This window comes from Grus americana, chromosome 2 (genome assembly GCF_028858705.1).
Source record: "Grus americana isolate bGruAme1 chromosome 2, bGruAme1.mat, whole genome shotgun sequence".
Lineage (NCBI taxonomy): Eukaryota > Metazoa > Chordata > Aves > Gruiformes > Gruidae > Grus > Grus americana.
The window spans coordinates 99675573-99699631 of NC_072853.1; the positions used below are offsets into that span (position 1 = coordinate 99675573).

The 24059-nt window shown below is 41.9% G+C and overlaps 1 protein-coding gene across 3 annotated transcripts in view; it reads left to right on the plus strand.

Annotated features, from left to right (window-relative positions):
- The window catches only part of RNF144B (ring finger protein 144B), a 93315-nt gene extending 69606 nt beyond the window's left edge, over positions 1-23709 (plus strand). For all 3 annotated transcript variants that reach the window (XM_054818060.1, XM_054818057.1, XM_054818059.1), the window contains exons 3-8: positions 5151-5255; positions 13515-13575; positions 19545-19749; positions 20917-21061; positions 22757-22846; positions 23043-23709. In XM_054818060.1, coding sequence (XP_054674035.1) covers positions 5151-5255; positions 13515-13575; positions 19545-19749; positions 20917-21061; positions 22757-22846; positions 23043-23183 — 747 coding nt within the window. In that variant the 3' untranslated portion in view covers positions 23184-23709. The remainder of the gene's footprint in view (positions 1-5150; positions 5256-13514; positions 13576-19544; positions 19750-20916; positions 21062-22756; positions 22847-23042) is intronic.
- The last annotated feature ends 350 nt before the right edge of the window (positions 23710-24059 follow it).

Sequence of the window (24059 nt, forward strand, 5' to 3'; positions counted from 1 at the left end):
ATTACCTAGCAACATAATACTGAAATTACACTTTGAACTCATTCTTGTGTTAAAATGCGGAACTGTTATGGTCCCTTTGCAGATTAAATACATTGCCAAACAGACTTTTTTTGTTGTTGTTGTTCAATACATAAAAAGTCCCCTCCATACAATATACTGTGGGAGGAAAAAAAAAGTTGTAGTTAGAGCATTTGATGCAGGTACTTTACAGACCTTAACTGACTAGATACTCATGAGTAGCATGAAATAGGTAAGTGGATATTGACCTTATTTTATTAAATAGAGGAAGGTGATGGCCTGAAAGACAAAAACAGCGTAAGAGGAAAAAAATTCTTCATAGAATGGTCTGAGTTGGAAGGGACCTTAAAGATCATCTAGTTCCAACCCCTTGCTATGGGCAGGGACACCTTCCACTAGACCAGGTTTCCCAAAGCCCCATCCAACCTGGCCTTGAACACTTCCAGGGAGGGGGCATCCACAGCTTCTCTGGGCAACCTGTTCTCCAGTGCCTCACCACCCTCACAGCAAATAATTTCTTCCTAATATCTAAATCTACCCTCCTTCAGCTTAAGGCCATAAGCCCTTGTCCTATGACTACATGCCCTTGTTAATTCTTGCCCTGAAATGCTTAAACAGCAAATTATTTTAAAAAGGTGTCATTATACGTTATGAATCTCTGGCAGAGAAAAAAATACTTGTAGTACTTTTTCCACAGAAGTTGACAGTAGTCCAGCAGGAGCAAAACATGCTTGGCGAAGTTAGATCGCACCAAAACCTTCTGTTAGGTGTACTGATTTTTACTGGTGGAATCACATTATCACATTTGAATTGATCCCTCTTGCTTAATTGCATCAGGAATTTGTTATGTATCCCAGAACACAGATATGTACATGGTATAGTTGCTCAGTGGGGAAAATCTGAGTAAACTGAATGTAACTGATTAGGGTGCACTTGCAGGTATGGAAGTTAAAATTCCTTGAGTTGGTGTCTACCATTTATTTGAGGGGTGGATGTAATGGAGCCAGACCTCCAACTTCATCTGTAGTCAGCAGGATTCAAACCTGTTCAGCAAGACCTCAGCAGATTTTTAGCCTGTTGCCTCAACCATTCTGCCTTGACTATGTGACACATGCGTGGAAATCTTGCTGTGCTGGTAGGAAAGTCACTGCTGATGACTTGCTCTGGCCATGGAGAGTAAGACTGTGGTATGACTGTCATTGTAAGCCACAGGTCCTGTGGTGCGGCCTCTCCAACCACTGACTGCTCTCCATGCTTGTAAGTCACCACACTGCGGAGAATTGGTGGGGGAGCATAGCCCAAGGGTGTTGAGACCTGGTGATTTCTTGGATGTCAAGGTTAAGATCCGTTCAAGGAACTCTAATACCACAGAAGGCTGAGTATCTTGATCTTACCTTCACTTTGTAGAGCAATTAAGTAGCATATGTAGTGCGTGCAGTTTTCCTAACTGAGATACTGCTGATTTTTGTAGACAATATGCACTAAAGTCTTATCATTTTAAGTCTGTATAATGTATTCTCTGTAGTGTGGGAGGACGTACTGCTGAGAAGGTCATTCATGATTCATTATATAGACATTGAATCCTCTTTTCATCACATTTGCAGCTTGTACATCTTTTCAGATAGTTTTATTTGCCACTTTTCAAGTAAGTAGCTAAATTAGTAGCTGAGCTGTAAATAATAGTAAAAACCCTCTAAAAACAGTCTTACTGTTGAAGTGAAGGCATATTTTAAAATTTTAGTGATTTTCCACTGTTTCTTCTTTGCTGCTAACTTGTGAAAGGGAACAAGAAGTTCACATCTTCATTCTTGTACAGACTTAGGTAAAAAGCTTAATCCTTCAGTGGTAAACATTAAAGCCTTCCTTTGAGTCTCCCAGCACCTCTAAGTCCTTCCATCAGCCTTTTGAATTGCACCCACAGCACCTTCTCCAAGGGCAGCAAATCAAGGCAAAAGATTTAATACTTATTAAAACTATGTAACAGGGAGGTTTTCTATGAAACATTTTAAGATCCACAGCACTGCACAGACCTATTATAAAATCTCTCCGAATCACCCTCTGAACATATCATAGAAGACTCTGGCTGCTCACCTATCATCACCTTACAACCAAGCAGTAAGCTAGAAGAGAAGGAGAATGTAGATGCATTAGCAATCCTCCGAAACCTCTGTTCTCCTGGCTTGGTACCTCTAATGATTTAGATACTGCATATTGAAACTGATTGCAAAATCCATACTGTGAATCGAAGCTCCTTAAGAGCTTCATGCCCATCCTTGCACGGAAGGGTAATTGTCAGTGCTCTGAGCTTCTGTCCTGGAAGTCTAAATTAAGAACAAGCCTCTGGGCTGCTGCTAGGCCTGCAGTAACTTCTCAGGCTTTGTCCTCCCTCTGTAACAGGCTGACCTGAGCTGCCCCCAGAATACAAATCCACTGTACCATGCTGTCAAAACAAATTACCAAATATCAGGCAGCACCACAGAGGAGACAGAAGCCAGGATCTTAGCAAAAGTAAAAGGTTGCTCTCCCATGCTTGCTGAGGAATTAAGGCAAACTAAATGCTTTGGTGGGAGGAAAGCATTCCCCCCTTCCCCAAATGCTGCCCTGAGACTTGATCCAGAAAGTAATCAGGTCTCCCATTGAGGGAGCGAGATCTAAGGAGGCTCTGCTGGAGCATCACCCACATATCGCAGATGTGCACCCAATATCTTGCAGTGCATGTAGGCTTTGGGGAAGGGACTCAGAGGGCAGAATTTTCTGTTTGCATCGTTCATGGTGGAGGCTGGGTACCGACACAAACCAGGAATGAAATTTGTGCAAGGAACGAGCACTTGATACCCCATTTCTCCTGTGATATGGTCTGAAGCAGGTGGGCAACGCCAGGTGCTTAATGAACGTGGGGCTGCAGGAGCAGGTCACCCACAGTCTCTGTCCACATCCACAATGGCACTGGGTGCCACCCAGGGCTCTGGGGACACTTTTTTTTGCTTTCCCTGTGTTACCTGCTGCCACTGCCCAGACTGTGGTGGCAGCAGATGTTGGCAGGGCCCTGGCAGCTCCGATGTCTCTAGGGTACCTGCTCCCAGGCACCCCTGTGGTTATGTTCGTGCTTCTGCTTACTGCTCTGTGGAGGAGCTGCACGTGCTAGTGGGATGATTTGATCCGGTGGTTACACTGTCTTTTTATAAGCACTGTGCCTAGATGCCTTTGGAGAGGTAGGCGAGGAGATGGGACAGGGCACTGAGACTGCTTGAATAATAAAAGAATAGCTCCTGGTTAAATCTGGGCTGATATTCCCTAGGGAGCTAATACTGCCTTCAGTTACTGACATGATTTCTTTTTTTGCTCTTCACCTGCAAGTATCTTCCTCACTTCCCACATACTACTTGCACCAGCAATTCTTTACAGCCTGCTCTCCTGCTTTCTTCTAGAGGTGCATGCTGGATCTGAATCCATTAGTGCTTAATGAGCTAGATATTTAAAGCTTACCATTTAGGTTATACCCCTACATTCTTCTAAATGAATATACTTCAAATATTTACAAATCAAAAGTAAGCTCATTTAAAATGCCACTAAGTTAAGCTGATTCTATTTTCTTGAACTAATATCTCCGTATAGTTCATCAGAATTAACCCAAACACATGGACGTGGATGTTTCAGTAGAGAGACAGAATAATAAGGAAACCTCATTTCCATTTGTAAAAGTCCTAATTATCCTGACATTTAAGAAGGCCGCAGCTTTCCAATAAAAATACAAATGAGGAAATTTCTTTAATCAGAGCACAATATGCAAGGCCTTCTCAGAACTGTCCAAACTAATGCAGACTTGAATATTAAATGCCTATAAATACTGGGAAAATGGTTTGTGAAGAGTCCTGGGGCTTTACCAGAGCTGATGCTCTGAAAGGCTGTGATTTCCTCATAACCCACCTAGTAGATTTTGAACTCACTGCCTGTTCTGGAAGTTGGCAGAGAGGCAGAGGTCTCAAAGACCTTATGCTTTGACAGATTTCTTGAAAACTGATGGGACAATAAGGGAAGAAGCCAGCAGTACTGAGGAGGAGGAGGAGAGGTTTATCACGTGGGCATAGAAACCAAATCTGTAGGGAACAAAGCTGCATTAGTCCTGCTGCTTGTAAAATATGTTGGTTTTCATTTACAATGAACTATGCAAGCTGATACCAAAGTTTGCCAGAGATCTATGTTTTGTTATTTTGTTAACAGTGATTTGCAATTTACTGTATGCTTTGTCATTATTTTGAGGAGACTTGGTTGGTTTGATTGATTTAGGGGTGAACTCCCTTACTTACCTGTGCAGTTTGGAGATTTGAGCACTGTTCTTTGGTCCATTACACCAGTTTTATACCATGATTTTATTAAAGACTTTATAATCTGTGTTACAAAGACAAGCTGAATGTATTTGAAACTGGTGTGCCAAATAAAATGTGGGGAGAACAGAGGGCTTTTTTTCTTGGAGGGGGAAGGCCTGCCATTTTTGTGTAATGAAACAATTTGGAAATATTCATAAGGACTCCATACTGGAAACGGACTTCAAACTCCTGCTAAAGGCAGATGATTAATCATGGTAAACCATGGAAATTACCTGATGTCTGTGGGGGGGTTGGGGAAGGAGGGAAAGAACTGATAACTGCACATCTTCTAGGGCCAGGTTATACACCCCCTTCCCTTTTTACGCATATGAGAACAGTAGTCTCTTTCTTGTAAAGGAGGTCTCCTACAATGGAGACTGCTGGCTAAGAGTCTGAATTAAGGACATAGGAGGAAAGACAAAAGAGTGAAGCCTGTTTAATTAGGATGAAAGATACTCCCCCCCCCATCCTCCAATCCCAGTTTAGTAGAGCGTAGGGGTTGTTAGCACTGAAAGGTCTGACTTGCTGACTTGGGTAAACGCAATGCTCGGCAGATGAAGTCATGCATAATTAATTGTTCTTTGTTGCATTCTTTCCAATGTAATGACTTGTAGCATTCATGCTTATAATAATTGATGTTTTCTGTGTGCAGGAGCTTCAGGACAGCCAATTAAGGCAGTGGAGGTGGTAGCTGTGGAGCATCCCCAGCATCTGTGTGTTAACAACATGTGGGCTATAACTTTTTTTTTTCTTACTTGTTTCTAGTGCCTAAAACAGTACATGCAGCTGGCAATTCAAGAAGGTTGTGGTTCTCCTATCACGTGTCCAGACATGGTATGCTTGAACCATGGGACCCTACAAGAAGCAGAGGTATCAACATTTTTTTCCTTCTCTTTTTTTTAACATAACCCCCCAAACTTCTTTATCTACATAATAAATATGATACACTTTTTCCTCCCTTTGATTATCTTTAATGAGCTTTTGGCAAGAAGCCTGACTGACAAGAAGAACCAGAAACAAACAGATGTTTTTCAAGAGTTTTGCTCCTTTTTCCCTCCCTCTGTGCCTTGAGGAAAGGCTTACTTGGCATCCGGACAACCTCTGAATTACCCATGCAGGTGACTTAACCAGAATACCCTGCATCCCAGCATTGCTGAGCCTCCATTAGTACTGTCAGTTAAATCAGATTTGATTTGACTGTAAACACTGAAATTTTTGCGCCTCTCTTAACTCAAGAGCAAGAACTCAAACTGATGGTACACAAGGCCAGAATTTCTTCGTGCATGCTTATGTTGGGCTGCAACAACCAATTTGCAGCCCACCATAAACATGCAAGACTCTGTATAGTTATATAGAAAGAAAGGTATCTGCACAGCACTGGTGGAAGTAGATCTTAAGACATATGGAGAAGTCTCTTCATTACCATGGCACTGATGGAAGAGGTTGAGAGCTCAGAAGCTGAATGAGGTTTAGGCAGAGCTGTTTGTACGTCTGGCATGTGCACAATCTCCCAGAGTATCTGGAAGGAGGTGAATGTTGGAGGTGGAGAAACTGGAGGGAAAATGTGCTCCTCAGACCTCTTTGCACCACTTGGGACAACAGGGTTCAAGGGGGCTGTAGATGGCCCCTACCAGGCTGCCTGATGGCCTCCCAGCAATGCTTGAGCAGCCTCCTGCCTGCCTTAAGGCTGGTGTAAAGTTTCTGCATTGGGCTTAGTGACAAACACATGACACGGGGAGGGGATGTTGGCAGCGTGGCTGGAACCCTCGTACGTGCCAGCTGTTCCGTGCATCTAGAAGGCCATGGAAAACTGTGGGCAAATCTGATGTTGCCCTGCGGCTATTCTTGCTTGCTTGCTTGCTTGCTTGCTTTGTGAGCCAGGTAGGCTCCTGCTGGGCCTGAGAACACAAGCAGGAAAAAAGACCAAGCCAGGAAAAAAAGGTGGCTAAGGGATTTTGGCTGGTTTTGTGCATTCTTTCTGCGTTTGTTTGCAGTGACAAAATGAAGGAAAATCAGATCTCCATCTCTGAGCCAAAGAAAAGCAGCTTATTAGCTTCTGGGTTCCCTTGAGCCCTATGTATACAGATGACATAACTGTGGTAGAAGTATATAATCCTATTCAAATGCAGTCAGTGGCAACGCAGTTTCCAATACCAAAAATGCCTTTTTCTCCAGAAAAAATCAGGATCTCCTCTCCAGCATGCATGTGAAATGCTGTGCTTAGCTGAATCAAGGCCTGGGAGTCACAGCTATGTTTGTTAATGGCGTGCAGGCATATGGTGGAGCTTTTCTTTGGCTGAATCCAGCTATTGTGGAAAGCAACCAGCTGTTTTCCTTTTTCCTTTCTTCTGCATAGATACAAAGAGCAATGTCCCTCCCACCCATCGCACCAGATTGGAGGCAACTAGCCTTTATTGAAAATGCGTTTTTTAAAGAAAATTAAGAAATGGTAGGAAGATTTCTGCTCTGTTAAGCTAGGGTTATGATGCTATAGGAATTACAGAGATATATTTCCCTTTAATAAAGCAGGAGGATGCTCCAGGGCATGTATTAATGGACCATTAACTTAATCCTTGGGTTCTTTTTGGGCTGAAGGCAGAATGACTAAACAGCCCAAACGTACATTAGTGTCCCGTGGATGAATGAATGTTCTGACTCTCCCTTTTGGCGATGCGCTTGAAACACAGACTCGCTTGAAAAGCAAACAGGCCCCCAACCTGGTTAAAATGAACTGCTTATGTTATTTTCCAAATACCTATTTCTTTAAGGAAGAAAACCCCAAAAAAGCTCAGGAACAATAGAAAGAATAGATTGTCTCTGTTAATAATCTGAGATTAGTATGTAAACCACAGAATATGGATGAGCACTCTGTATTCTTTTCTCTTCTCTATAAAGACTGTTCCATGTGAAAATATGTCCTTTAAAAGATATTATTTAAAAACTAGAACCTTATTCAGATGGTCAAGAACATGCTTAAATATGGCCATTTGTTTGGCACGGAAGGACTATTTAGAATTACAGTTTATTCATTACACACTCTGAAACTCCTGATGTAAAAGTACGAGCCTTCTCACCTCTGGAGAGTCTGAATGTTTGGCCTCTGGCTTCTGGCAGGAAAAGGTTCGTCACCAGGACAGTGCCATGAGGAATGACGTGTTGCCTGTACTGGGGGGACAGTGGAGGGAAATTGGACTTTTTTTCTCCCCTGTGTTAGCATCAGGGTTTTGAAAAAGTGCATTTTTCATGTCATGCCCATTGTAGATTCTACTGTGACTGACGTTTACCAGGTACTGTTACAGTTTGGAGGATAATTAGCAGTTCAAATTGTCTTTGTTATGGACATGGTGTTAAATTGGTTGCTATACTTTGGGCTACATTGTGTCTAACTATGTTAGCCAACGCAGTTGTTTACTTTGCTTTTTAAATGCCTTTTGCCCTAGCCTGCACAAAGGAGATAGGGTGAATTTAGGCATAATTTGAAGTGAAGGAAAGCTTTTCCATTGACTTCAATAAAGAAACTGAACAATTAATAACAAAGCTTATAAGCAACTGATAACACATTATAGCTATGAAAGTTCCTCTACCTCCCTCCCTCAAGGTCCTTATTCAAGGTGTGTAACATTTCTTCAGTCCTTTCCAGTGGCCTATTTGTCTTCACTGTGAATTAAGCCTGTTTTATCTTCTTGGTAAAATTCTTCAGAGTTTAGCTTGTTCGGTACTAAATTAAGAGAGCCTTTTCACAGCTCTTGCCTTGCTTCTGAGACATGTGCTTCTTGTGTTGATTTCGGGGGGTGGAGAGGGGCAAAAACTGGTTAACATTTTAAACAGGGAATAGAATTTCTTCTTGTATGTCTCATGAAGAAATGAGCAAGTGTGAGTAGTAGGAATGTGTCTCTCAAACAGTTGAATATTTCATCAGTGTTTGGGGAGTAAACTGCTTATTCATTGAGTATAGGAGATGTTGGGAATTAAGGCTTTACTTTTGGTAGAACATTGTGTCTCACTGGACCTCGGAAGAAAATGTTCCAAGTTTTTATTCTTAAAAAAAATTTGAACTAGAAAATCATGCTTTTCAGTACTTTGAAAATGTGTTTTCTGATGCCCCTGTATTTGGTTGGTTTTTATTTTTACTTTAACAAAATCTAGTTGGAAACGGTACGTTCCCCAGCAGTTCTTTTGTTTTGACAAATAGTGCATTCAAACAGAAGAAGTTGTTCCACTGGAGTGCTTGAAATCAAGTGCAATCCTAGCTCATATCTTGACCTGTTACATCAAGATAGCAACTGCTTGCAGTATAGCTGTTTTTAAGTAGAAATAAATGGGTGTTTGTGGTAGGAAGGCAATGGTTTTGGCTAAAGATTCTGTTTCCAATAGCTGGATACACAAAAAAAAAAGAGGAACGTTTAAAAGTAATCTTGTTAAACAAGATGTTTGTCCTTTCAAGCTCTAATAGTACAATAAACAAAGATGATTTGGATTCCTTCCTGGAAGCAGAAGGTAGAAGGAACATCTTATGTTAATGGCGTTCTCTTTAACCACGCAGACTTCTTCCGTCTAGAATATTCCTGTCTCTCTTGAGAATTTGCTCCATTGATTTAATTGGACCAGTTAATATCCCTAATCTAAATAAGGGGTAATTTATCATGGTTTGAAATGGTTTTACTTGGTGCAAATCCAATCACCAGTGTAAGCTATGAATCAGGGTCTCAACTGCATACAGGGATTTCTAATGCAGTACGCACTCAGAAAACATCTAGGGGATTGTGCTTTGCTATTTCTGATTCTTGTATTGTTTTGAAGCTTGTAACATTGATGCCAGTGATCCATGTATACATAATCTGATTAAAACCATGCAGCAGGCAGTAAAAGAGATACTGATTTGGGCTCTCCTTTTGCTTCTTGAGTTCAAAAAGGAGAACTACCCCTTTGCATGCAGTGCAGATTCTGCTTATTAGTCCCTCTGTCTGTGTAAATCCATGACCTGCACCGGTGCTAACCTGACAGAGGGTTGTCAGCACCTTATAAAGCGATGCTGAAATGGGACAGTGACCCAGAATTCTTAATTGCATTATATTCCATACATAGCTGAACAAAAATCCCACTGGGAGTCAGTTTAAAATACCAGTTTTATTTTTAATTTGAAAATTGGTTTATGTTTTGCTAGGGGCAATTGAAATGGTAAAATGAGGAAGGTGAGAAAATGTTGTAGGCCAACATGTCTTTTTCAGGGTCAAAGTTAAAATTTTTGTTCTTCTTATCTACTCGTTTTTAAATAAATCCAAGGAAGCAAATGAGAGAGTCTTAATTTTGTTTTTATTTGTCACTAAATAAGAGAAGAGCTCCTTAATGGAGAAAAGGAATACATTAATGTTTCATGATGACACTAGTGAGCATGGTAGCTGATGAAGAAAGGAGTGGGTGTACTTTCTAACAATAAAGAGATCGAACTCCCATACCCCTTTCAAAAGCAAACCACAGCCCAAGTTAAAACTATTTTGCACTCCTTACAAAACCAGACAGTGCCTCTGCGAGTGGAACTTTCTCAGAGGTGGGCAATGCAACCCTTTGCAAGTGGCCGTTGCTGCTGCCAGTGCAGGATCTGCCCTTGCTGCGTATCTGCTCAGGCGAGAAAAGGAGAAGCACTTGTCCTGGTGACCTTTCCTCCCTCAGCATTATCGAGGTTTGATTCATACGGGTGTGAAAGGAAGTAAAATCTATTCAGTTTTCTTGATTGCCTCCTTGCATCTCCCTTGAAAGCCTGAGAATAGGTGGAGTAGTGATTTTCACTTTCCGCTGTGGTAGCCAGTGTTTAAAAACAGGGGAGTTGTTCCTCCTTGGCTCCTGGTTACTGCACTGCCCGGGTTACAAGGAACAATCTGCCCGTGTAAACTGAACCCAATTATTTCATACCCTTTCATTTTCCTTCCTTTGCTCTTTTGTCTGGTGCAGTAATAGCGCCCGTGGTTATTGTGCCACATTGGGAAATCTTTTTGGACACTTGGCAAGGGTCCAGCTGCAGCCTTTTGTGGCAGTGAGCCTTCAAAATTTTGCTTTTTTCCATGGATATTTTTACTTCAGGTGAAACCTGCTCTTCTTAGTGAAAGCTCTTAGGTGTTCTTGTGCTCTGGACAAGAGTACTGCAACTGCAGACGTCGCTTAGAGTGTATAGAAAACCAGAAAACTTATTTCAACTCCCAACAGTCTAAATCTCAAATCAACATCTTTTCATTGAGCTGAAGAGAGTCTTTGCCTCTCATTTTCTTCATAGGTTTTTATTGTAACCTTAATCCAGTATTTAAAAAAAAAAAAAAGGTATCCAAAAACTTGTCCTGCAGCATTTCTTGCTGCATTGAACATAGGCTAGAATAAGAAAAGTCTGCTTTCTGATATGCTTGTGGACTTTCTCTTTTGGCCCTTTGCCATCTGCCATGTTGCTGGTTTGCTTCCTCCCCAGATCTCCATCCTCTCTCCAGCCCAGGGGGTGTGAGGTTGTGCAGGAGAGAAGGTGTTTGGCATGGACAACGTGGTGGGGCTGGAGAAGTTGTGTGAAGATGAACGTCTAGACTCCGATGCCAAGTAGGAGGAGATAAACACCTAATGCCCTTACCGTGCTAATGGCTGTCCTTCTCAATTAAGCGTAAATGAGATTAAAAGTTCACTGAGGAAAGGATGTGCTGGTTTTTTGGGGACCTGATACTCAAATTTTGGGTTTTTTTCAATTGAGTTTGCACATACAGCTTTGATGTGGCACTGAATTGAGGCAGCTGCAGATGGTGCGTTCCTTTCGTCATGCCTAAAGATAATAAATCTGTGAGGGGCTTTGGCTCGGCACCTCTCAGGTCTACCTCCATGCGAGTGCTGTCAGGAGCTAGTCTTTCAAAGCCTGGGGGAGTCAGTGACAGAGGTGATGGGCTGCATCTCTCGGTGTCAGGAGCTGGGTGCAGGGAGGGGGGAGCTGAGCTGTGAAGAGGTTAGGTAGGAAGAAGAGTGGGGCTGAGTGAAACCGGTGGGGAAGGCTGGCATGGTAAGATCAAGTTTTCAATAGAAGAAAGGGAAGCTTTCAGCACTGACTCTGTTTCCTATTGAAATCTGCAATAAAACTCCTAACGCTACTCCCACTGTAATCAAAAAGGCCAATTTTTAATACATGGGAAATTCTGTGCTCAGTAGAACTGCTCTTGAAAAACTGTTTGTTAAAAGCAAGAGCAAGCACAAAAAGACCCCAGACAAACAATTCACTCAAGTGGCTCTTACAGCATTGAGACTCGCTGTTTTAATTTAGTTCTAATGAAGGAAAATTTAAAGTAGCTGCCAGTGCTCACCCAGCTAGAGGAAAGCAGATGACTTTTTTTGTTTTCCAAACAAATTTAAGATTCCAAACAATGTAAGATTTGAAGCTGCCCTGGGGAGGAGTGGGCAATACTGAAATGATGCATCTTGTGGGTTTTACATAACTTTGTTGGTTGGCTTCATTATTTGCTGGAGCTGCTGAATGTCACTCTTTTTTCCTTGTTTGATTAAGTTATTATTTGTTTTCTAAGAGTGTTTCAGCTGACTTCTGATGAACAGGTGAAGAGCTTCCCAGGAAGATCTCTGTGCCTTACAGTCATAACATAATATTCATTAGCTTCATACTTTCAATACTTTCATACTAAAAATTGTTTACACCCTGAATTCAGAAACTGAATGAGGACAGTACTTTGACCCCAGGACTGACTTACTAGGCTAAGAATATGTTTTGTAAAGATTTGTTGGTGTTTCCCATTTTGATATTAAATCCTTTGATTTCTTCAACTATAAGTCCTTTAAGCATCTTTGAACACTTAAATCTTGACATCAGTTGAACTATTTTTTTGTATGACATTGGTTTAGGTCAAATAAATGATCCAAACATCTGCTTCAAAATGCAATTTAAATTCCAATTGATTTGAGATCTTAATAAAGCAATTTCATATTTTATAATATACAAATGGATATATTCTTTCCCTTTTTCCATCTATGAAAGCAAATGTGTTCACAGCATGATATTGAATATATATTGATTTTTTTTTTCTTTGTATTTCTTCTCACACGAGTGCCACATCTCACAACCCAGGATAGCAAGGGCCAGTGTCCACTGAGGGGAAGATTTTGCCTTTTACTGTAATCTGAAAGACCGTGGTGGGGTACTGAATGTGAGGAGTGAGAGCATTTCACTTTGAAGCTGTTAGTTCTATACTGTCTCACAGTGCTTCAAATGATCAGGTCTTGTATTTGTCTAGGTTTATTTTCAGTAAAAGAGAAAGACATTTTTAGTGCTGGTACAATATTACGAATGGATCAAATAAAGAGAATGAACTCAGATTTTGAGTCCAACAAACAAGTGTCCGTGAAGTTTCTTTTGAACCCCTCCTTACTCTGTATGCAGGTTTGCTTATTAGTTTTAAATAGGGTACTTGGTTTTCTTACATAGACTGGTAATTGGAGATTAGAGCATTTAGCCTTTTAGGCTGCTAGTTTAATTATGGTAATATGTAAAATGCATCACCAAAGCCTGTTTTTCTATGCCAACTGAATTGTTAACTTCAGTCCGGTTCCCAGTGCGGCTGGTGCGTGTCTAAGGCAAATTCCAACAGCAGTGGCATTGACTGTCTTAGCCCAAACCCCATGAAGTGAATAAAAAATGGGAACCAGACTAGCTTTTATGTTCCTGAGAGCTAGCTGACCCCTGCCATTAAGACTGGGAGACATGAATGAGGAACCGTTCATTTGGGCTGTATTCTTGTGCATGAACAACAGGCTGCAGTCTCCAAGGCTGGCAAGCTGTCACCCTTCGTTACATTAAAACAACATGAAATAAAACTGAGAAGCCTGAAGTAAATACAAAATCCACAAAGAAGGCTTTCCTAAGAAAGATGTGGGCTGAACTACTGGGCTGTGTGGCTGAAATAGGAGAGGTCAAGAACTACTTTACATTTTGAAGAAGGAAGTCAAGGTATGGAGGAACGTGGTGGTGAAAAGCAAGCTGGAAAAGATGGTGGATTTGAGAGCCAGCTCAGGAGAGCAGGCATGTAGAACAGGGTGTTTATTAATTTTTTTCAAGTCTCTGTGTTTCTAATGCTTTTTCTGTATGTGTGTTTCTCATTTCAGATTGCCTGTTTGGTGCCTGTTGACCAGTTTCAGTTATACAAGAGGCTGAAGTTTGAAAGAGGTGCGAACATTTTGGTTTCTATTACCTTAATTTTTAAAGTGTCAGTGGAGGCAGCAGTATTACATACTGCAAAGACAAAGCCTGTTGGGTCAGTTAAGGAAGAGATGAAGATGTCTTTGTTTTGAAATAGTTTTAAGAGCAATTACTAGGTCTGACTGTGCTCCACAGACAAATTTGAAATTATTTCAGTGGAGCAGAATCAACAGAGTGGCATCTTACTGAAATACCACACTGTTACACAAGCTTGTAGGCAACATTAAGATTGTGTGCCTGAGGTTCCGTCGTCCTTCCTGCAGCGTGCTCGTCCTGGGTCCTTGAGCTGGTGGTTGTACTGGTAGAATTAGACAAGGTGCTGGAGGCTGGTGCAGGGTGCACATAGTCCTTTCATGGGGATCTTCAAAACTTCTGGGGGAGACAGACCCTGAAGTCTGATGAGAATTTTTGCAAACATCCCTGCAAGAGAGCTTTTCGTATGTAGAAGCCTCATATGTGTTCATCTGGTATATTTTCTTTTTTCCTGAGGGATAATTGGACCCCTCATTACAGAGTAAGGCCTATTAGTAAAGAAGTTTGAAACTGAAGATCTTACTGGGGCCAAGCTTTCCTGTGCCAGAGGTCAGCCTTCTGCTACAGGAGATGGTTCCTTGCCAAGGCTGAAGAAGAAACTTGCTAGTCAGAGAGACGGGGTCCCACGCTGGTTTTAAAGACTGACCCCAACTTGAAAGTCTCAGCTGGAAGTTGTAGTGTGAACTCACTCCGTAGCAGCTTTCAGGGTAGTGTATGTGGGACTGATCTGCCCTGACTCTGCCTGTTTTCAAACTTTCCTTGAAAGACTGTATTTGTGTTCTTGCTTTGCATGCATGCTTAGATGCAGATGGATCAGGAATGTGTGTGAAAATGCAGAGGTTCATAAAAGTTAGGCACAGTAATGCACTTGAAAAGATGGTCAGATAGAAGAATATATGGGTTTTTACAAACCTCATCTGGCTTGAGTCACAGCAAATGACTGTGTACAAACACTGCAAAAGGGGTATAACCAGGTATGCCCCAGAGTTCATGGGCAGATGCGGATTGTAGCTATGATTTGCAGGCACTCAGGCCAAAAAGAAAAAAAAATCCCAAACCCTGCTTTCATTTTTTATTTCTCTCTCCTATTTGACCTTCTTCTCATTTACCCTTAATTCCTTAGGAAGTCCCCTCCAGTTCATAAGCCAGGCAGTGGCTTGTCTACATTCCTAGACAGTAGAAATCAGAGCTTGTTAAATCACCATATTAAAGGGTTAAGAAAGAGAGACATTCTTGCAATACATTAATCTGTTTTATGTAAAACCTTTTTTTAACTAAAGACTGTGAAACTAATGATTTCCTGGTATCTCCTCCATAACTAGCCAAAGCTGAACTCATGATCTTTTGTCCAACTCCCTGTTACATCTCTTTTTTTATTGCCTCCCACGCACAGAAGCCTGAAACTTGTCTATTTTTTAAATCCTCCTTCCCTTCTCTTTCCTGCCTAAGTCTGACAAATCCTCCTCCACCTCCACTACCTCTCTTCATGATGTTTCTAAGATCTGTAATGATGATAAGTAAAACTGGCATCCAAATGGCAGGCTTAAACCCTAAGCCTTTTTGCCTTGCCTATCAGCCCCAGCAATAAATCCAGCTTACCGATGCCTGGGAACAACGTTTCCTGCTAACTCAAGCTCTGACCTGGACACCAGCACTAATCCCAACCCCCGCCAAGACCTTTTGCCTATCCTGGGTTTAGCAGTATCCCCAAGGCTGACCTTTTTGGACTCACCAGCTGGACTGGGCTTACTAGCTTCTGCTGGCCTGAAGCTCTGTTCTCAGAGCTGACCCAGGCCCAGCAATGCCTGCCTGCTGCCACCAATGCCAACACTAGCCTGATGGTCTTTTTCTGAAACTAGCAATCAGCCTTCCTGATGGCACCATCTGGGGCCGAATTCTGACCCCGAATCTCCCCAGGGTCTCTGGGCAGCTGAGATCTGATGTGTGCCATGTGTCTGTGTCAGCCATAGTGCAACCTAGTCCTTTTCAAACCTAGCACTACGCAAAGCCCCGGCTGCTACCGCCTAACTCTGCCCTCTCCCACGGGCTCTCGCCAACCACAACCACTCCGTGCCCCACCGTCCACTCTCACGCCAGCCCTAAGCCAAACTCAGCTGCGGCTCCTTGACCTAGCAGCAAAAGCAGTTCATCCATCTTTGTGTTGAACCATGGGCCTTTCCCTAAAAACACGTGAGCTCCAGTCAGGATGCAGCCGGGCGGGCAGAGCTGATGTCAGCCAGAAGCTGAGCCAAGCACACCTTCTGAGGACCATGAATTCATTTGATTTACTTAATGACAGAGAACACTGCCAAGAACAGAAATACAGCATAGTAGTAGCATTGCTCCAATCAGCCTTTCAGGGTTCATTTAAAAATGAAGAAAACCTTTATATGTGAAATATTTGGAGCTCCCTTTTCTTCTTAGTTTTCAGGTTTTTCTTCAGACCAGGTGCTGGAGAAGAGCTAGCTTGGGCTCGCTAGGGTTTTTTTGTTGCTGGGGAGAAGGAGTCAGCATGGTAATGGGGAATAGATAGAGGGCAATGAGTTTTCCAGACCTTGCTGTCTGAAGTGTACCATCTTCTTTTCTGTGCCTGCAAATACAATAGGCCAGATTCTGATTCTTAATGTAGGCAGGTGCTAGAGTGTCCTTCATGACTTTTACTCTGATCAACAAAGCCCCTATATTCGAACCCTTCAGCTTCCTATATTTAGACCCTTGCTCTCTCAGCTTTATTCTGTTGAGATATAGGCTCTGCTTCAGTGTCCCCTTTGCTTTACTACAGATGCTAGAAATAAATAACCAGCTTCTTGGGTAAGTCTTTTTTCTCTTGCTCTGTAGTCTTTGCTCACCACTCTTCAAGCGATTGGTAAAGCCAATGCTTCTCACCCTTCCAGCCATTTTCCATTGCGAGATTAATTTTGAGGAAAATTTTGAAGACCTGAAGAAGGACTTATACATCCAAAAGCTATTTTCCCCATCCCCCATCTGTGCTAGCTGTTTTAAGAAAATGCATTTCCTCTCCATATCCTTGTTTTTAAAAAACTTGAACAGATAATATTGAGTGAAAAAATTGTGAGAAATAATTGGCATACGATTGTATATCTATATATATACTTGCTTAGTTTAATAAGGAATGAACTGAAAATAGTCTATCCTCTTGTGTTTTTTGTGTTTTTAGAATGCAAACCTTTTCAGGCTTAAACCCAAGCTTTCTTACATATCTGTAACTTCTTTGCCTCCAGTCAGCACCTAGCCACAGAGCTTCCGTGCAGCATATTTTAATAGAAGAAACAGGAATTGCTGTATGTCTGTTTAGGATGGGGTTGATGTGGTCATCTGAAGTAATGAAACAGAGGAATAGGATGTGGTTAGGACATATGCATTATATTTCTATTTTTGTGACAATTGCCCAATAGGCCTAGAGGTAAATGATGAGAACCTCCATTTTATGCCTGACCGAAAAGTAATCCATTGTAAAAGGAGATATTCCTAATATTCTGTGAAAGGCATGAGAGCGTCTTTTTAGTGAGTACCTCTCCCGAGCCAGAATTTCTCCTTTCTTCATGATGCTGCATTTTCCCCATCTGTCTCCCACATCTCACCTGCTTGCCTGTGTGTTTGGAGTGCATGTGGCTGCACTGGCTGTGGGGGAGCAGGGGAAAGACTCAGGACAGAAATGGCCCTAACCAAAAGGCGGAGCAGCTTGTCAGAGTAATATAATAGCCTCTTTCCTTTTTTTTTGGCTGCTCCTTTTTAGTTTTTTCTGGTTTCGCTTGTACTCCATGGTAAACCAAACAGTATGAGACAGCATGGATTGCAAAACACCATCTGTAGGTTCTTTGTAAAATGGAGGAAGTGGGAGAGGAAGGAGTTTCATCTCATGCATTACATCTTGCTGCAACAAATTTGTAAAAATCAGTAAGATTTACAACCCAACTCCCTCCCAATGATGTCGAAACCAGACATGATGTCTTTTATCCAAAAACAGGACAGGAGAATTTAGGTTTCCAGTTGAGTATGTTAAGCAGCTATGTGCAGGAATTGCACTTCATCTTGTTTTAACTGCTGTTTAGCAACAGAAAGCATATAGAACCTACTGTGTGAAGACTCAAATGCAGTAGCCAGTACGAGGCCATGGTCTTACCCAGTTCAGAGTTTCTTTTAAGAGACACCAAGGGAAGCTACAGAAATTTCTCAGTCAGGACACTATTTTTAAAAAGTATGTAAAAATGTAAAATAGCTTGTACTGCCCATACATGTCTCTCTCTTCTTCCCAGAAATGAAGCTGCAAACTATTTTGTTCTGGCTTTCATTCAAAATGTTTGTTTTGGGGGGCAAAGGAAGCCCGTGTAAGAGAATAAGAAGAAAGAAGGGAACTAGATTAATGAAGTGGCTGGAGGTAGATGGTACAGGTGTTTTGCTGGCACATTATAGATGACAGCCTATTCCATGGATGTAGAAATTCTCCACATCTGTGAGAGCACTCTGACACATACTTAAAAGTTACCTGTAGTCAGAGCATTGTGTACCTGTGTGTCCTGCAGCCGCAGAGAGGATGATCATCCTTATTTGGTTCCTTCCTGTAAGTGTCCTGGACAAACAGAAGGGAGGGATGGCTTTGAACTCAAGTTTTCAAGTTTTCAAGGTGAACAGAGAGGTTTGGCATACTGGAAAAGAACCGAGTTTCTAGTGCACGTTAGGTTACGAGGGTTACAGAGCGTCCTTCTCCTCAGGTGTTTGTGCATGTGTACCTAAATGCTTGAGAGCCTGGGGGAGAGTTTTACTACTTTGAACACATTTCTAGTTGTACAGTTTCTAGTTTCTGGGTATCTGGACACTGAACTGATATCACCGTTTTTCATGCTGACTGCAGCATCTGCTAGATATCCATCCACCAGCCCCCTTCACTGTGGGCTACCAGCGACCTCCTGCAGAGGAGCAGTGCAAGCAGGGGGTTGTGCATAGGAGGAAGTGCCTTCAACTGTTTCAGCAAAATTTGCCAGAGAACATATGTCTGGGGCCCTTGTGCAGCCCTTTGTTTCAAGTGGGACAATATTTTATCTGCTGGAGGTACAGAAGAACATTGTAATGGCTTTTGACATCTCACAGTCAGGGATTTCCACCTGTTCCTGAGACATCCCCTCCATCTATTTATTTTCAGTGGTGGTACCAGAGAGCTCCCAGGGAAGGAGGAGAGGCAGGTAGCTCCTGCTCTGCAGGGTGGGAGAGTTTAGCTGCACCTCATGGACTCGAGCCAATATAAAGCGCGCACACAATGAGCACCCCTAACTGAACGTGTTTCAGCTGTTGCATAAAGCCCAAATTCCTTGAATAAAGGAGCAAGAGGAAGAATCAACATTTATGATTCACTGCCATGCGGTGATGTCTGTAATCAATGTCTCCACCCCGAATCTTGCCTTGACTGTTGTTGTAATCTGATACCTGACAAATAATGATCATATAATAAAGTGAATATTAATCAGAGTTTGTAGATAGAGGGGAGGAAATAAGGCATGGAAAGTGACTTGACGTTAATTTAATGACAGTCCTTCTGCTATTTGCACGAAAGATACCGCATGGCTTGCACACGTGAAGACATGGAATGGCCTAATGTTACAAGACATGCGCTTCTCCAGCAAGCAGCACTTACGTTCATCTTTTGTACCTCCCTATAAAAGGCAAAGAATATGTCCCATGTCATGTATTGCCATTCTTGTGATGCTTCCAGTGCAGCTGCCTTTGCAGAGTGCGACTGCGGACCTACCTAAAGAGGAGGAGTAGACCCAGATGCCCATGGGCATGGGTGCAGAGGGCTTCAGCTTTTCCACCCACATGCAGAATTGGGTCTGCAATGAGAAGGGGACTGTATAAACAGTTTTATTTTTCTCTCTGTTACGTTTCAGAAGTCCACTTGGACCCCCAGAGAACATGGTGCCCTGCAGCTGACTGCCAAATGGTATGCCGTATTGCACCGAGTGAGTCAGGAGCGCCGGTGCCAGTGGAGTGCCCGGCTTGCCGCCTGACGTTCTGCTCCTCTTGCAAGGAAGCATGGCACCCACAGCGCCTATGCCAGGAAAACCAAACTACTCCAGTACCAACTGAGCAGGGGTAAGAGGGGAACCCACAGGGGCAATGTGGTTTTTCAGTTCCTTTTGGCACAGGGTGCTAGCTCTGTGCCTCATATTAGTTTCATGAAACGGCTTCCTTCTAACATCTCAGGTGCATCTCTGAGACTTTCCATCTCTCCTTGTGTTTCCTAAATATAATTCCAGTCTAAATATTAGTTTAGATGATTTATTTTTTAATACTTATTATTAATATTATTTGGGGACTTACCAAACTTGTGATGCCACTGACACGTCTGAAAGGTGAAGCCCTCCAGGGCTTTGAAACTGCCTAAAGGCTTTATTCGCCTGCTAGAATTATGACTTGTGCCCATACAAAAAAATCCAATACACTGATATTCTGGGATCCAAACTTTGCTTATACAATGATTAAGAAATCACCCCTGCTTGCTATTTATAGGATCTCTGCATAGCTGAATCTTAACTCTTACACAGAGTGGGTGTAAAATGTCCTATTTGGTGTGAGAAATCTGATTTATGCTTATTTTCAATAGGTGTAAACAACCTACTGCTAAGGTTACATAAGGTATTAATCTACAGAAAGAAAACACTTTTGTGTTTAAATTAGATGTCTGTGGGTATCCATCTTTGTTTTCAGAATCAGATTAAGTTCAGTCACATGTGTTCAAAGTTTTCTATAATTTTTTGCAAAAAATGAAAGACTTACTTAAAATCTAAGCATTCTGCTTCCTAGAGACTTCATCGAATAGGAGTTGCCAAAGAGCTCTCACTATCATTTTTCTACTCCAGGTTTGATCTTTGGCTTTGGTGGAGTTTAAAGCTATTTTGCTCAGGCAGGGACAGTGTTAGAAATTGCATAATCCAGTCCTATTAAATTAATGGTGCAAGCTGTCTTACAAAGTGCTAGTTTTTAATGCTATAGGTGATACATCAATGGGTATAGTGAGTGTTGGTTTTATGTAGCATAAAAGACCAAGGCAACTGAGTTTCATTTTTACATGCTCTTACACCTAGTAGTGAGTATACTTCAGTGTATTGTACTGAATGTAACAAGCTTCACACATTAAGTGCATGAAAACAACAACATTAGATGCTCTCTAAAATAAGCACAGTACACATTAGGCAGTAGAGCTGAATATCAACAGTAATTGCATTCACATTTCACTTAAATATTTCCCTTCTCTTCTAGATCACTTATTGGAACGGAGACAGAGGCACCAATTAAGCAGTGCCCAGTTTGTCGGATCTATATTGAGCGAAATGAGGGCTGTGCTCAGATGATGTGCAAGAACTGCAAGCACACATTTTGCTGGTACTGTCTACAGAACTTGGATGTAAGTGCTGCAGAAAAAAACCACCTAGATAAAGGGTCATGGTGTTGGGATTAGTTGCAGGCCCTGTACAAGTTCTCCACCAACTTGTTGATACCCTAGTGAATGGCTCAATTCAGCTTCTAACTTCATTTCTTTCTTCTCATTCATCCAGTGCTTTTATTTGTATCAACATCCTTTTTTCCATAAAAGGTTATAGCCATGTCCCTGGGTCCAATCTTAGTTCTTTGAGGGAAATGGGACAGACTGGTTGCTTTCTGGAGGTCCATTCCAGCGCTACCTTTCTGCGATTCCCTCTTCCAGTGCAGTAGTTAAAAACAGTTTGGTTGACAGCCAGGGAAATAAGTGTCTTCCATCTGTTCCAACTGCAAGGGTCACAGACTGTCCAAAAAATGGTATGGTACTGGGCGAAGGGGGTTGTTTCACGAGTGGCTGCATTAAGAGCTTGTATGAACTAGGTCTGCTTTACCAGTCCATCTGTAGTGCCGTGTTTGCTGAAGAGAATGATTGGTTAGTAGACTTGAGGATAAAAATGTTGGATTATGAACATGGATTATGAAGGGCAGGTTGCTAGTTATTTCTCAGGTGATACGAACTTGTCCCAACTTGTATGGACTTCAAGTTCCCTGGCAGGATTAAGAGTACAGGAAGTTATGGGCTCGTGTATATGGCAGCTTCCCTGTTTGGCACAGTCATCAGTAACAACTGTGGGAGTGTGAAAAGGACTTTATCAACACTTGAAATAAAATGTTAGATGCTGCATGGCTTTTCTTTTCTTCTTTTTATACTCCACAGCCAGCAAACAATGAAACTTCCTCATTCTTCATCCTTCCTTTTCTCAGCATGCTAAACAGGTTTCCCGTAGGGTTATGTCCCATCTCTCTGTGTGTGCGTGTGCTTTTTCAACATGAGTCTTAGGGCTTGCCTCAGAGAACGTACAGTACACAGCAATTGCTTAACACTGTGCTGAACTGGAAGACTGTCAGATTCTCACAGACTCTGCAGCCATGCCTTTACCAAGTTTTCGTCAGTTCAAAGGAGAAGGAAAAAAACCAACTGTAGTTTGTGTGATTCACATGTAGTTTTCCTAAATGTGCAGAGCCAAAAAGTAGGGCTGAAAAATGAAAGAGGAAACAGCATCACGTTACAGCGCAGCTGGCTAGGGGAGGGTAATGCAGGGCATTAGTCACCTTCTGAAGAAAAAAATGGATAATTTAATAAGTATTAATGGGAAAAGAGAAAGGAAACAGGGATTTCCAATTTTTTAAATTTTCCTGTTAAGCCTAGGAAGAAAATTACTGTGAAGTATAAAGACAGCAGGAGAACAGAAGGTAGAAGTACCTCAGGAAGATGATCCCTCAGATTTCTAGTTTTCAGAAATAACTGTTGTTTACAAGCCCCTTTATCATCACCAAATTACAGACTAGGTACTTGTGCAATAGGTGCAATGCACATGCTTACGCTTTTTAAAAGCAGAGGAGGAAAGACACTATACAATAGCTCAGGTCCCAAACACACCACAGTTTCTGAAACTGCAAGAAGTTTCTCTAGGCAATTATTTGGAAGGCAGGTGACCTTGTCTGCTGGCAGCTGGTAATTTTAAAGCTGTGTGAGGAAGGTTGTATTTCCAGTCTGGTCTTGAACCTCTTCCCGCAGTACTGTAACCTACTCTTACAGCTTCTCCTTTTTTTTTTCCAGAACGATATCTTCTTACGACATTACGACAGAGGCCCTTGCAGAAACAAGCTGGGACACTCACGGGCTTCAGTGATGTGGAACAGAACACAGGTGCGTTCCTAGTCAGCTGAGCAGAGCTCTCACGCACGCATGAAGCAAAGAGATTTTACCCTTCAGTGAAGGACCAAGATGATTATTTTCATGTTTTCATCTATTTTTTGTGACCTCTGCTGTGCTTATGCATACACATGTGTATTTTGTTTTCCACGTTAGCTAAATACCTATTTTTCACAACCATGTCTTTCAGGTTGTGGGGATCCTCGTTGGACTAGGTATCATAGCATTGGTGACCTCTCCCTTGCTGCTCATGGCATCTCCATGCATCATCTGCTGCATTTGCAAATCTTGCCGAAGCAAAAAGAAAAAACACAGCCCGCCAACAACCTAAAACTCTGTGTCTGTTTGAGCCTCCATCTGTACAGCATATGTATGTGAGAAAGCACAATGGTTGTATTTTGGTGCCATACCTACCAAATAATACTCCCGTTTTTTGGCCAATTCTTGGGATAAGTGCCTATTCTTTACAGGCTACTCTATCGCTAATGAGTCCCAGTGTGGGAAAAGTCTAGATTACTGTGCAGTACATATGGTGTAGCTTTTTGCTTTTTAAAAGGAAAATGGGATGCCATTCAGTAGTTCATACCCTTAAATATGAGCCACCTTTTGAGACTTCTAGAACTTTACCATCTTCCGTCAGCTGCACATGACTTGATCCTGCAGTATTACTCTGCCTTTGCAGACCCAGTCATTACTGTCATGCTTTCTGTTGGCTATTGGTGACAGATTTCTCTGAAAGTTTTGGGTATTTTGTAAAAGACGGAGAGGGAAAAGCCTGATTAAGTTCTGTCTGCTAGCTTGTCTCCCATTAAAGGTAACAAACTGTTAAGAAAATGTATTTGACAGTTTCCTGTCAATTGGCTGCCATGGCATTTCTTAAAGCATTGAAATCAATTTGATTTATATTATTGATCTCAATTACAGAAGTAAAAAACAACAAAACTATTTCTAAGATAGGGCTCTCTTTTGAGAGACTGGACTACCTTGAGAAAGCTGATATTTTTTCAGATAAAACGTGGCATATCTACCTTGAAATGTTAGGACTGTGCATATTTCCCTGCCATTCAGCATGCCTTTTGTCAGTAACATGGATGTAGCAAACTCACCATGAAGCTAATATTTTAAGAAAGGCTATGATACAGCTCCTATTTTGTGTGCAGTATTGGAATCTTGGTTGTGCATGTATAGAGTGGCCATATGGGCATGG